The sequence below is a fragment of the Centruroides sculpturatus genome, unplaced genomic scaffold (genome assembly GCF_000671375.1).
Source record: "Centruroides sculpturatus isolate CEXI.00-Female unplaced genomic scaffold, Cexi_2.0 scaffold276, whole genome shotgun sequence".
NCBI classification, from domain to species: domain Eukaryota; kingdom Metazoa; phylum Arthropoda; class Arachnida; order Scorpiones; family Buthidae; genus Centruroides; species Centruroides sculpturatus.
Genome location: NW_019384509.1, coordinates 389964 through 404419, shown reverse-complemented (window position 1 = coordinate 404419; position 14456 = coordinate 389964). Strand labels below are relative to the sequence as shown.

The following is a 14456-nucleotide window of genomic DNA, read 5'->3' as shown; positions in this document are numbered from 1 at the left end:
ATTGTTCAGTGGAGTACCAAGGTACCACTGTATTTGGTTAACATGATTTTGATATACACGGTAGCATCAAGAAATTTATTAATTGTATTAATCAAGGAATATCAAAGGAATGTACCTATAGTAGGTAACCTGTATACTGCGGAAACCTTCTACTACGGAAGAGTTGTTCTGTCCCTTGGGGTTCCATTATAGACAGATTTGACTGTATTTACTTTAGTTGATATTGCAACTAAAGGAAATATTCTAATCTTGCTTTCTTTAATCATTGTGATGAAAATGTATTGCTGAATCAAACTTGTGAATATAAAAAGGTAGTTATAAATTGGAAAAAGGTGAATACAGAATGTAAAAGTATGAAAGTTTTATTGTATTATGATAATTCTTTAAATTACATTTTAGAATTATAATATATATAAAATATTTCTGATCTGATATAATAAATTTAGTCATTTTTTAAAATATTTTGAAAAATTTTCAGAAAAAAAAAAAATCTATGTATCTAAAGAAAATTAAAAAATGTTAACTATTACCTCATACTAGGTTCTTTAAGAATTTCGTCTTTATTTAGTTGAATTTTATCAGCTAGATGGCGGCCAACAACAAATCCCTTTTTACATAAATCAATAGTAGGATTAATAAGAAAATTCCAATCTAATTTTCCAAACTTTTGATGAGCAAACCAGTAACCTCTTAATTCTCCAGGAACAGCTATTGCCAATCCACCTAAATCAAATAAAATTACATATATTTTTTAATTGCTACATATATACAGTAGAGCATCGATTATCTGAATGCCGATCAACTGAAAGCATTCCAGTCGGACTGTGTTGTGCTGAATCAAATGTTTTTGATACTAATTAACTTCTAAGTATCATTTTTTTTGTTTTTATATTTTTCAATATATTTATTTTGTTTGTACAAAATAAAGAAATAATTTTTAACGATACAATAGCTACGATTATTATTATAAAAATTTTCGTTAGGCTTAACATCAACAAAAATTCAACGCAAAGCGACACGCAACAGAGAAAAATTTAAACATGGGATATATTAATAATGTATTTTTTCGTACATAATCGGTTATCTGAAAAATTGATTTTCTGAACAACCCCAGTCCCCAATTGATTCAGATAATTGATGCTCTACTGTGATCATATTCTCACCTTAAGTAAAATTTAAATTTGTATTCACCATATATTGATCAAATGTTGCAGACTTCAGTTAAATCGTGATTCACATATAAATTTATCACTATTAATGATTTAATTATCATATAATATTATAGATTAGCACATACTCCAATTGGATTTGCCATTGCATGATAAATAACTTGAAACTTTTATGAGAGTGAAATTAGTCATTGGCACTGAAATAAATTTATATTCATTTCTTCTTTTCTGTCTTTTCATTGTTTTAGCTTTTAAACTTTTTCAATAAAGCAGTAACTGTTACTGCTTCAAAACTAATGCTATGCAAAGAATTTGTACAGATATGAAATGCATTGGACAAATCAGAAAATTTTTTAATACAGCTTCCATCTTACACCACTCATATTACTAGATTATGATCAATGATAACAGATGGATTTGTCATGAACTATTGCTGTAAATTTCATAATCTGGTATTAGAATGAATTTGTGAATAGAAAAAGCAACAGTGCTGAATCTGACTTTAACCTTTAAATTTTGAATTATGTAATTGTTGGTGAATATAGCTATTACAAAATTTCCACTACATAGTTCAAATTTTGCCACATGGTTATACTTTTAATCATTCTGACAAAATAAACCAGCAACTAGTGAAACGAACTGGTGAAAGCTACATGCCACAATTGAACACTTGCACTCATTGTAATGCCATTTGGCAGTGCTTGTATGGGAAACTGGGATGATAAATATTGCCACACATTACTTTCTGTAAAGTCTAGTCTCTGTTACCAAACTCATGAGAATGGTTCAGGTCCATGGCTCTTGTAAATGGTTGTCCTTGCTAGACTGTGATAATTAGGTCCATGAAGCAAAATTTCCAGCAAAGAAACACCCAAATTCAATATTCAAACGTTTTTGGCCACTACTTTATCATCTACTTTATCACTACTTCAGGAAATGTAAAATGAAAAAACCGTTCTATGTATAGAACGTAGCCATCAGTGGCATGCTGTGACATTTGATGATAGTGAAGCTGTTTTTCTGTAAGAAGCTGACTTCCACAGGCAATCAGTTAAATGCGCATCAGTGATAGTCTAGGGTCCATTCATATTCATTTTGTTCAATAAGCCAGTAAAAACCGTAGACTTCTCTAAATGTATTTTTAATATCACAATTATATTCTGAATCGCTAGCCATGATATAAGGGCTACAATTAAAAATAAAATTATAAAAATTTACTTGGTGAAATAAAATGTGTGGTGGATGTACCGGTACATACATGGTACAAAATATACTTCAATTGTATGAATATACAGTACTTTTAAAGAAAATTATAATTAAATATAGCTTTGTAAAGAAATGTACATAAAAATAAAATAATACATAAAATCTTCTTTACTTTTTAAACTACACCATGAAACCCCAGGATGTGTTAAATACTGCACTCTTAGAAACTATAATCGGTGTGATATAAAAAAACAAAAGATAAAGATCACCACAAACATTTTCGAACTGCTGTGAGTTCTTCTTCAGGTGTGAAACAGAATAACTGATGGGACAGAGTGAACCGTTAAGGAAATTCAAGAAACATTAGAAGGTGTTATGTGAGATGCATGCATATTTGTCTGGTTGACATATCATGACTTTAAAGTTTGGAGTCCATCAAGGCCAGCAACAGAACCAACTCATTCTTAAAATTGATGCAGTTGTCATTGAGGGTCGATTTATAAATGTGGATGGCCTCTAGCCACTTAAGATGTTCAGTGTGTGATGTAGTGTGTACAAGCTTTGCCTGGTGGAAGGCCGCCACAATGTCCGGGTCGGTGGTGTATGTGGCAAAGGTGGAAATATTTCCCTTATGATGTATGTCCTCTATATGTTCCTGAACTCTGACCTCCAATGTGGATCCGAGTGTAAACGAGATCCCTATTAAACCTGTTGTCCCTAATGGGAATTCTCCTTGGAGGTCAGAGTTCAGGAACATATAGTGGACATACATCATAAGAGAAATACTTCCACCCTTGCCATATATGCCGCCAACCCGGACATTGTGATGGCCTTCCACCAGGCGAAGCTTGTATGCACCACATCACAAACCAAACACCTTAAGTGGCTAGAGGCCATCCAAATTTATAAATCGACCCTCAATGACAACTGCATCAATTTTAAGGATGAGTTGGTTCTGTCGCTGGCCTGGCAGGCATTGATGGACTCCGAACTTTAAGGTCACAATATGTCAACCAGACAAATATGCATGCATCTCACATAACACCTTCTAATGTTTCTCAAATTTCCTTAACGACTCACTCTGTCCCGTCAGTTTTTATGATAGTTCTGTTTCACACTTGAAGAAGAACTCACAGCAGTTCAAAAACGTTTGTGGTGATCTTTATCTTTTGTCTTTTTATATCACACTGGTTATAGGTTCCAGTGACGTGCTGTCATTGGAAATGGTGGAAGTGCCGCTTCCCTTGTATTTTCTAAAAAATAAATACATATTGCGCGATTATTTTCATATTTTAATGTACTTTGAAAAATTTTCATATTTTAACATACTTTAAAATTATTATTTTATTATAACTGCATTATGTATCTTATTACAAATTTCTATATTACATGTGAAAAAAACAATAAGGTTGCTATTGTATATTTGAATATCAGTGACAGAATGGAAGTGCTGTATTGTCGAAACTGGGTCAGCTTCCAAACAGCCAGATTATAAGCATTCATGCATGCACTTTACAGAGCACTAACCTCACACGGTTTAGCTGGTGGAAGCTACATAAATATAACACTTCCAATGATTCTATCCAGGACCAGTTCTGGGCTGTTAGCCGCTTGTCTGCTAGATATTTGGCCGCCCTTGCCCAATTATGTGAATTGTGAGTAGATTTATAACTTAACTCAATTGATAGGAATCTACTGGTATGTTTTTATGATAGTTCTGTATAGTTGATAGGAGTTAAAAAAAATCCATTAAAATATAAGATGGGAGAGTAGAATAAAAATATCAAATATTACGATTTTGTATGTCCCATCTATAAGGGGATGCAGAAAAACACTTGTACAATTCTTGTACAATGTTAAAAAATTAACTGTTACTCTAACAGCATCATTTACAACTAAATTTAGTGAATGAGAGAAGTGCATGAGGTACAGAAAAAGCTCTAGAATTTATTTTCCTTAAGTTTACGATTTATGTATCATGAATGTCATGAAAATTTGTCTTTCCACTTTTTTCCCAAGACTACAAATATTCAAGTACAAAGTAACTGGTTTCAACTTATTTCTACTTAAGTAATAGTTAAATAATTAAGAGATTAGGAATTAGGGACATAAAACCTTGCTGAAAGAGCCGGAATTTTACTTAAAAGCTTAACTGAACTAATCTCTAGCCGAGTACAGTGGAAACTGATTTCTTTGCAATATTAGATGTAATAAAGACAAATTTTTCCAGTTCAATGAGAGTGACTAAAAAGTAAATTTTGGAAATTTCCGTGAAAACCTGGTCCGAATTAGTTAGAAAACAAACGACAGACAATCTATTAAGTTTAACATATTTAGATTTTTACAACTATGGGAAGAAACATTTAAAATTTACAACAACCCTGTCGCGTCCTTTGAAGTATACAACAAAAGAGGCATTTGACATTAACCAGTATCAGCACCCTCAAGATTTCGTAGTCTGCGTGCCGTGTAACCTACTCTGATTCCATCCATTAGCCACTTGTAGGGAGCTATTTGACTCAGTGGATTGTTTTAAGATTTAAAAAGAAAATAATATTTTATGTTATTTTTATGTAAGTTTGTTTACAAAGCTATATTTAATTATAATTTCCTTTAAAAGAATATTCATACAATTGAAGAACATTTTGTACCAGGTACGTACTGTACATCACCACACATTTTATTTCACCAAGTAAGTTTTTATAATTTTATTTTTAATTGTAGCCCTTATATCGTGGCTAGTGATTCAGAATGTAATTGTGATATTAAAAATACATTTAGAGAAGTCTACGGTTTTTACTGGTTTATCAAACAAAACGAATATGAATGGACCCTAGACCGACACTAATGCACAATTAACTGATTGCTCCTGGAAGTTGGCTTCTTACAGAAACACAGCTTCCCTACCATCAAATGTCACGGCATGCCACTGATACGTTGTAAGAGTGCGGTATTACTTCTTAAATCTTAAAATAATGCACTTAGTCAAATAGCTCCCTACGAATAGCTAATGAATGGAATCGGAGATGGTTTTGGTAAGTGTGCAGTGTGTGCATGCACACGGGTTGCCAAATTCTCACAATACACAGAGTCTTCAACCAGCAAAACATTAGAGCATTGGAAGCTGTAGAGATCTACAGGACAGACAGAAGTGGAGCCTGCATCAACACTGATGCCATTCATGTACCAAATGCATGGAAAGACTATTTAGACTCCTAAAATATACATCGTATATGCTATGTCACAACCTTTATTCTAACTTTTTTGAAACTTTTAAAATTAGAATGTGGCTACATTCTATATATAGAATGGTTTTTTGTTTTACATTTCCTGAAGAGGACCAATAAAGTAGTGACCAAAAACATTCAAATATTGAATTTGGGTATTTCTTTGCTGGAAATTTTGCATTTAGATGTGATTCTCTACATGTACAGTTCCAGTTTTCTGGTAAACTTGTTTATTTTTTTTAACTAGGACCATTGAGAGCGCATATGAGGCCAAGGTTGGAGCAGGCCCTTTTAGGTTTTTTGTTTTTAGGCTCAGATAAAATACATAAAATGTTTCTTTATTAAGGAAAAGCAATCTTAAAGATTTTTTTTCTGATAGCAAATATAATGTTAATTTTATATGGTAGGAATCTCTATCGATCCCTAAGTTTTCTCCAGATCCAGGGAAAAATCTCTAGTTCCCCTATCTTCTCAATGGCCTTGGTGGATGGTATAGTGCAGATATGGGAAAATGCGGCTCCGAGAGCAGCATGTGGCTCTTTTTGCGTTACATGCGGTTCTTGCTGAAAGTGTTCATTTCTGCTTATTATTATTTTTACAATTTTATTTCCACAATTTTGTGAAAATATGTTCATTAAAAAAATTCATTATTTGTTTTATATTATATTTATATTATATAATAAAATTGCGGTACAGAATAAAAAAGTACAGAAGTGCAGCTCCCATGCATTTTGCAAAACCTACATTTTGGCTCCCACTGAACTTTTGCTTGCCACCCCTGGTATAGTGTTTTACAACCTGCTGCAATATAAGAGCACAACTATTTTAACTCTTGAGTTGATACTAGGGATCAGTTATTTCATATTTTTCTGCCAACAGAATAGAGTGGCCCCCTTGTTAGTAATTATATATTAACTAGTCTTCATTGCTACTGGCATCTTTTTTCTTCACTTAACTAAGTTTTGATTGTTACTAAATATAAACAGCATTATATTAAATTTGACTAAAATTTATGTGTAAAATAGCTAAATAGCTAAACTGATAACCTCTAATAATGAAAAATTGTTTGCACAGATTTCACTGATTAGAGAAGAACTTTGGGTTATACAAAACAATATAAAAGACTTTAAAAAACAACTGCAAATAGTTAACAAAAGAAATGAAAAAAATGAATTTAGAAATAACTAAATTAAAAATTGATAAAGAACTAATTCAATATAAGTTAGATTCTTTGACAAATAGCATTAATAGTAACAAAATATTAAATGATTATTGAAATATACATATAGAAGTGACTAAAAAAGAAATATCAAAATTTTTCACAAAAATTTTTAAATACAACGTAATGAATTGGAGGATGTAAACTATACGAGGGGGCTTCAAAAAGTTCATGGAAAAAGAATAGTATGAAAAAATGATTTCAGTTATGATGTTTATTTTTCAACATATGCTCCATTAAGGTCGATACACTTTTGCAAACATTGATACCAGCCTTTAAGTTCGTCTGAGTAGAACTGATGGTTTTGTGATCTGAACCATGTCAGAGTAGCTCTTTTTACATCTTCAACTGATGGAAAATTGGTATCTTTCAGCGACTTATTCATTTGTAGGTTGTTGACTTCTTTTGAGCATTATCACCATGAACTTTGTTTGTCCTGGTCTCGATTTTGTTGGCTTGAATGGTCCTTGATTTTCAACTGGCGATGCTGCATTCTTACCTGCATTTAAGGGTTCATGTTTGAGCATGTTATAACACGTTGGTACAAGAATGTTCAGGTGCATTGAAATCAAAATCCTTCCAAACAATTTTTAGTTACGGACTTTTTCCACAAACTTTTTGAAGCACCCACATATTTATTCAATATCCAATTCAAAAATTAGTATTAAGTGCATTGTGATGAAATCTGACCAACTGAGAAATAAAATCTTCTCAGCGTTTAATAAGTTTAAACAAAACAAGAAATTAGGAGAATGGCAACAAATTAATATGTCTACTGATCTGGTTAAAAATTCTCGTAAAAGGAGGAAATTACTTTTGCCTTACTACAATGACTTTAAAAAACAAGGTATACAGGTAAAACTCTGTGATGACTATTTAATAATCAATCACCAAAAACCACTTATTGTTATATGCAAAATCAATTATTGAATATTGAAGATTTATCATTGTATACCCCTTTGAAAAGTTTAATAATGTAAGTCAGTATGAAAAGAAATAAAATATAAAAATTTCTTGGAAAAATTAAATTTAATATAATCAATTGGAACTGTTGGGCTTAAAAAATAAAATATTAAGTAATGAATTTCTCCAATTGATTGACAATTCAGATATTTTGGGATTGACATAAACATGGATGCTGACACCAATTAATGAAATATCAAAAAGTAATGAAGAATATATTAGCCCAGAAACCAGTAGGGTCTGGTCATCCCTATAGCAGTCTATGCTTAATAATAAAGAAAGAAATTGGGATTGTAAAACATATACAAAAATCCAATAATAATATACTAATTTTGTTACAAATTACTAACACGGATATGAAGTATTTGGATAAAAGATTAATTATAATAATGTTGGTATACTGTATATACCACCAGATCAGATTGAAGTATTAAATGAAACATTTAAACAGCTAGAAAGATGGAAAAATTTAACCCCAAATATATTGATTATAGATTTTAATTCTCATATTGCATAGTTATTAGATACTGTATGTATCTAATATGTAAGTAATAATATGTAAGTAATATGTATAAAATATATAAAATACACCCAAAATGCATTTTGGATGTATTTTATGTATTTTATATATATTAATTTTAATTATTCTAAAACCTTTGTTTTGTAAACTTAAATATGTAATAAATTTAAGAAATTTTGTATTCATATTCATTGGTGTGATAAGCCCTAACATGAATAACTGGTCTTAGTAGAAATGTTCAATACATTTTTGTTACTCTGTAATAAAAAAATTTAATAATTTTAAAAATTATAAAGATGTTATGATTTAATTTTTTATTTTACTCAGAAGTCTCTCCTAATTGAGTGATTGCCAAAAATTGGGAAAAGGTTGCTGAAAATTGTCAGGAAATATATTCTGTTGTAGAATGTAAATGTTTATTATAATTCTGAATTGATGGATTTTGATATGATTATAATATATTTTAGACTTGAAGGTTTTATCTTACAACAAGGCACTATGCTTACAAAGAAAAGGATGCAAGTTATCTACCTGCCACAAGATCACACAATAATGCTGCAAAGCTTTCTAAAAAATAGAATTTTATTTTATTTTTTAAAGTTTTGACTTCATTTTTGATGGTCATAAAACTGTATAAAATGTAAATTTTGAATATATTTGGTGTGCCATTATTCCAACTGTTCTAAAAGATTAAAGTTATTTTAATTGTCTCTTTTTTACATATATTAATGTTTTAAAATTGAACTTATAGAATATAATATATGTTTTTAAGATTTAAAATAAAAATTTTGTAATAAAATTTCTTACCTAATAATGAAAGAGTACTATTGTTTTGAAACATATCAACTGTTACTTGGCTAGGTGCTGTCTCTCTTGCATCAATAACTTTTGCTTCACCTGTTGTTCTGTTTCAAATGAGAAATGCATTTATTTCTATTTATTTGATGTAATGTTTTAAATAAAATCATAATTAATCAGTTCAAGTAAATGCTACAGACAAAAAGTATGGTAGCATAAAATAAAAGTACCTTAATTAATAATAATTTTAACCTGTTTCAAAAATGATGATAAAAAAAATGCTAAATGTGCAATTTTTTCCAGGCTTTACAGAGTAACTGTACATTTGTTAAATTTATTTGCTAATATCCATTTAATAAATCTAATGCTGAAACATTTTCATTTTATCATTTCAGATTTTTACTAGAAGAAAAAGTACAGAGGAGAGAGGGATAAATTTTGATCATTATGTAATCCAGAAAGTTCTTTAACATTAAATTAGATTTTTCTCCCTTATGTTATTGAACAAAAGAGATTGCAAGATTAAGAAAGCAAATTTATGATTAATTTTTAAGAACTATCATTTCTTTGTGAGCCCTTAACATGTGTTATTTGTTAAAAATATTTACTATTTGCTAATCATAAATCATGTTTAAAATCAAGAATTTTCATTGTAAATATATAAACAAAATTTGAATTATTAATTAGATTTATTAAATTATTAATTAGATTTCTCCATTTGCCATGTTTTTACTCCACTCAAGCAAATATAAATATAAAAATTATGATTTTAGGTAACTTCTTCAAAACCTAACTCATGAATTAATTTTCCATTGATTATTAACTTTGATATGTGTGATTTTGATATTCTAATGATATACCTATATTAATTTCTACTTTTACTGATGTAATATATTAGAAATATATGAACAGTTTGATAAAGCTTTTTGTGTTGAATGTTTTGAATATTAAAGATTAATGGTCTAAAACATGTTAAATTATTACACATAAAACAGTTATGATTTAAAATTGATAATACAACAAATTGAAGGTGTTTCAGAAGAAGTGATTTATCTTTCAGGCATAATGCTTGCTATTATAAGCAAATGTATCAATTTATTTTTCAGGAAATTGATGCTAAATGATAAAGATGCTTTAATTAAAAAAAAAAAACATATTAATAAACGATTTTTGTGATATTATAACACTTCTATATTTATGGGTTGACAAATTGTCTCTTCATAACCTTATATGTTCTGTAAATGACTGAATTTCTAGCACTAATTTGAAATGAAACTAATTTATTTGATGTCTCTACATAATATTTGTATAAAAATTATCATCATCATACACACAAATACAACATGAATTAATGCTGTATTTGTGCATGTATATAGGTTTATATGAATTAATAATAATTTTACAAAAAAAAAATTATTTAGAGAACAGAAAATTATTACTATTGACATATATAAATATATAAAGTATGATCTCATTCTGACTTACTTATTATAAATAGTCATGAAAAATCCTCCACCAAGTCCCATACTTTGTGGATTAACAGCTCCATCACAAAACAAAGTGGCAATTGCTGCATCAACAGCAGAACCATTATTATCTAATATATACCTAGAAGAAATTGAAAGCTATATTTTAATTTCATCANACAAAAAAAAAAAAAAAATAGTAAACTGGGTGTGCAATTATTACAACATATTAAATTGGCAATTGAAGAATGATTGCCCATCAGAATTTACTTGTATCACAAATACTGGTAGTTCTGGTGATATGTTCTGAGATGTTAATGGACTTATGTATATTGAAGTTTTAAATTGTGATATGACTGATCATTTTCCAGTCAACATTAGATATGTGGTCACAAATAGTCTGGTACATAAAACTAAGTCTTTACCTTACCAAAGAATAGATTATAATTATCAGGAATTTCAGTTACAAATTAGTAATAAAATTAAAACTATTCCTAAAATTTCATTGGGAAATGGAAAAGAAATATATTTCCAATTGGAAGGAATAATAAAGGAAATTATAAATATAAGAACAGTAAAGAACAAGAAAAAATACCATTTTAAAAAACCTTTGTATGATCTTAATTGCCATATTTTAAAACGAAAGAAAACAAAGCTTTAATGCAATTTAGAAAAGAATCAACAGAAGTAAACTTAATTAATTATAAGAAAAATAAAACAATGTATTTTAATTTACTATAGATATACAGAGTTATGAAAATGTTTTAGATTCTTTATTTAGTTATGAAGAATTGGAAGCTTCTATTAATAAAATGAAACCAAAATCTTCACCAGGTGCAAACTTAATTCCGTTAAGTTTTTGAAGTTACTACTACAACCAGGAAAATTAGTTTGCTTGATTTATTTAATTCTTTTTACACTATATTAAGTTTTCCAGAATCTTGGAATTTGGTTAAATTACTTATGATTCAAAAAAAGATGATTGAAAAGATCCCAAAAATTATTGCCAATTGCATTATCATCAACAATAAGAAAATTTTTTACTTCAATACTTGCAATGAGATGTTAAAGATGGATATCTGAAGAAAACTTAAATTCTAAATTTCAATTTGCATATACTAAAACCAAAGGTACTGAAATGGCAATATTTTTTCTATCATTATTAGTGCAAATTTATCTACTTAAGAAACATATCAATAAATGCTGTAAATATTTTCCTATCTCAAAAGCATTTGACTCTNATAATGTTGGTATACTGTATATACCACCAGATCAGATTGAAGTATTAAATGAAACATTTAAACAGCTAGAAAGATGGAAAAATTTAACCCCAAATATATTGATTATAGATTTTAATTCTCATATTGCATAGTTATTAGATACTGTATGTATCTAATATGTAAGTAATAATATGTAAGTAATATGTATAAAATATATAAAATACACCCAAAATGCATTTTGGATGTATTTTATGTATTTTATATATATTAATTTTAATTATTCTAAAACCTTTGTTTTGTAAACTTAAATATGTAATAAATTTAAGAAATTTTGTATTCATATTCATTGGTGTGATAAGCCCTAACATGAATAACTGGTCTTAGTAGAAATGTTCAATACATTTTTGTTACTCTGTAATAAAAAAATTTAATAATTTTAAAAATTATAAAGATGTTATGATTTAATTTTTTATTTTACTCAGAAGTCTCTCCTAATTGAGTGATTGCCAAAAATTGGGAAAAGGTTGCTGAAAATTGTCAGGAAATATATTCTGTTGTAGAATGTAAATGTTTATTATAATTCTGAATTGATGGATTTTGATATGATTATAATATATTTTAGACTTGAAGGTTTTATCTTACAACAAGGCACTATGCTTACAAAGAAAAGGATGCAAGTTATCTACCTGCCACAAGATCACACAATAATGCTGCAAAGCTTTCTAAAAAATAGAATTTTATTTTATTTTTTAAAGTTTTGACTTCATTTTTGATGGTCATAAAACTGTATAAAATGTAAATTTTGAATATATTTGGTGTGCCATTATTCCAACTGTTCTAAAAGATTAAAGTTATTTTAATTGTCTCTTTTTTACATATATTAATGCTTTAAAATTGAACTTATAGAATATAATATATGTTTTTAAGATTTAAAATAAAAATTTTGTAATAAAATTTCTTACCTAATAATGAAAGAGTACTATTGTTTTGAAACATATCAACTGTTACTTGGCTAGGTGCTGTCTCTCTTGCATCAATAACTTTTGCTTCACCTGTTGTTCTGTTTCAAATGAGAAATGCATTTATTTCTATTTATTTGATGTAATGTTTTAAATAAAATCATAATTAATCAGTTCAAGTAAATGCTACAGACAAAAAGTATGGTAGCATAAAATAAAAGAACCTTAATAATAATTTTAACCTGTTTCAAAAATGATGATAAAAAAAAATGCTAAATGTGCAATTTTTTCCAGGCTTTACAGAATAACTGTACATTTGTTAAATTTATTTGCTAATATCCATTTAATAAATCTAATGTTGAAACATTTTCATTTTATCATTTCAGATTTTTACTAGAAGAAAAAGTACAGAAAAGAGAGGGATAAATTTTGATCATTATGTAATCCAGAAAGTTCTTTAACATTAAATTAGATTTTACTCCCTTATGTTGTTGAACAAAACAGATTGCAAGATTAAGAAAGCAAATTTATGATTAATTTTTAAGAACTATCATTTCTTTGTGAGCCCTTAACATGTGTTATTTGTTAAAAATATTTACTATTTGCTAATCATAAATCATGTTTAAAATCAAGAATTTTCATTGTAAATATATAAACAAAATTTGAATTATTAATTAGATTTATTAAATTATTGAATTATTAATTAGATTTCTCCATTTGCCATGTTTTTACTTCACTCAAGCAAATATAAATGTAAAAATTATGATTTTAGGTGACTTCTTCAAAACCTAACTCATGAATTAATTTTCCATTGATTATTAACTTTGATATGTGTGATTTTGATATTCTAATGATAAACCTATATTAATTTCCTCTTTTACTGATGTAATATATTAGAAATATATGAACAGTTTGATAAAGCTTTTTGTGTTGAATGTTTTGAATATTAAAGATTAATGGTCTAAAACATGTTAAATTATTACACATAAAACAGTTATGATTTAAAATTGATAATACAACAAATTGAAGGTGTTTCAGAAGAAGTGATTTATCTTTCAGGCATAATGCTTGCTATTATAAGCAAATGTATCAATTTATTTTTCAGGAAATTGATGCTAAATGATAAAGATGCTTTAATTAAAAAAAAAAAACATATTAATAAACGATTTTTGTGATATTATAACACTTCTATATTTATGGGTTGACAAATTGTCTCTTCATAACCTTATATGTTCTGTAAATGACTGAATTTCTAGCACTAATTTGAAATGAAACTAATTTATTTGATGTCTCTACATAATATTTGTATAAAAATTATCATCATCATACACACAAATACAACATGAATTAATGCTGTATTTGTGCATGTATATAGGTTTATATGAATTAATAATAATTTTACAAAAAAAAAATTATTTAGAGAACAGAAAATTATTACTATTGACATATATAAATATATAAAGTATGATCTCATTCTGACTTACTTATTATAAATAGTCATGAAAAATCCTCCACCAAGTCCCATACTTTGTGGATTAACAGCTCCATCACAAAACAAAGTGGCAATTGCTGCATCAACAGCAGAACCATTATTATCTAATATATACCTAGAAGAAATTGAAAGCTATATTTTAATTTCATCATTATTTATGAAAGAGGTTTTATCAGCAGATATTATATTCAATATTTATTAAATTCGTATATGCTAT

At 28.1% G+C, this 14456-nt stretch overlaps 1 protein-coding gene across 4 annotated transcripts in view; it reads right to left on the bottom strand.

Moving 5' to 3' along the window:
- The window catches only part of LOC111622326 (glutathione hydrolase 1 proenzyme-like), a 61443-nt gene that overhangs the window by 17345 nt on the left and 29642 nt on the right, over positions 1–14456 (bottom strand). For 3 of the 4 annotated variants that reach the window (XM_023364682.1, XM_023364681.1, XM_023364684.1), the window contains exons 4-5: positions 12751–12848; positions 531–723 (exon numbers count right to left, since the gene is read on the bottom strand). In XM_023364682.1, the coding sequence (XP_023220450.1) occupies positions 531–723; positions 12751–12848 (291 nt within the window). Of the gene's footprint in view, positions 1–530; positions 724–9111; positions 9210–10587; positions 10707–12750; positions 12849–14456 lie in introns of those variants that run through there. The other variant, XM_023364685.1, reaches the window with a different exon arrangement.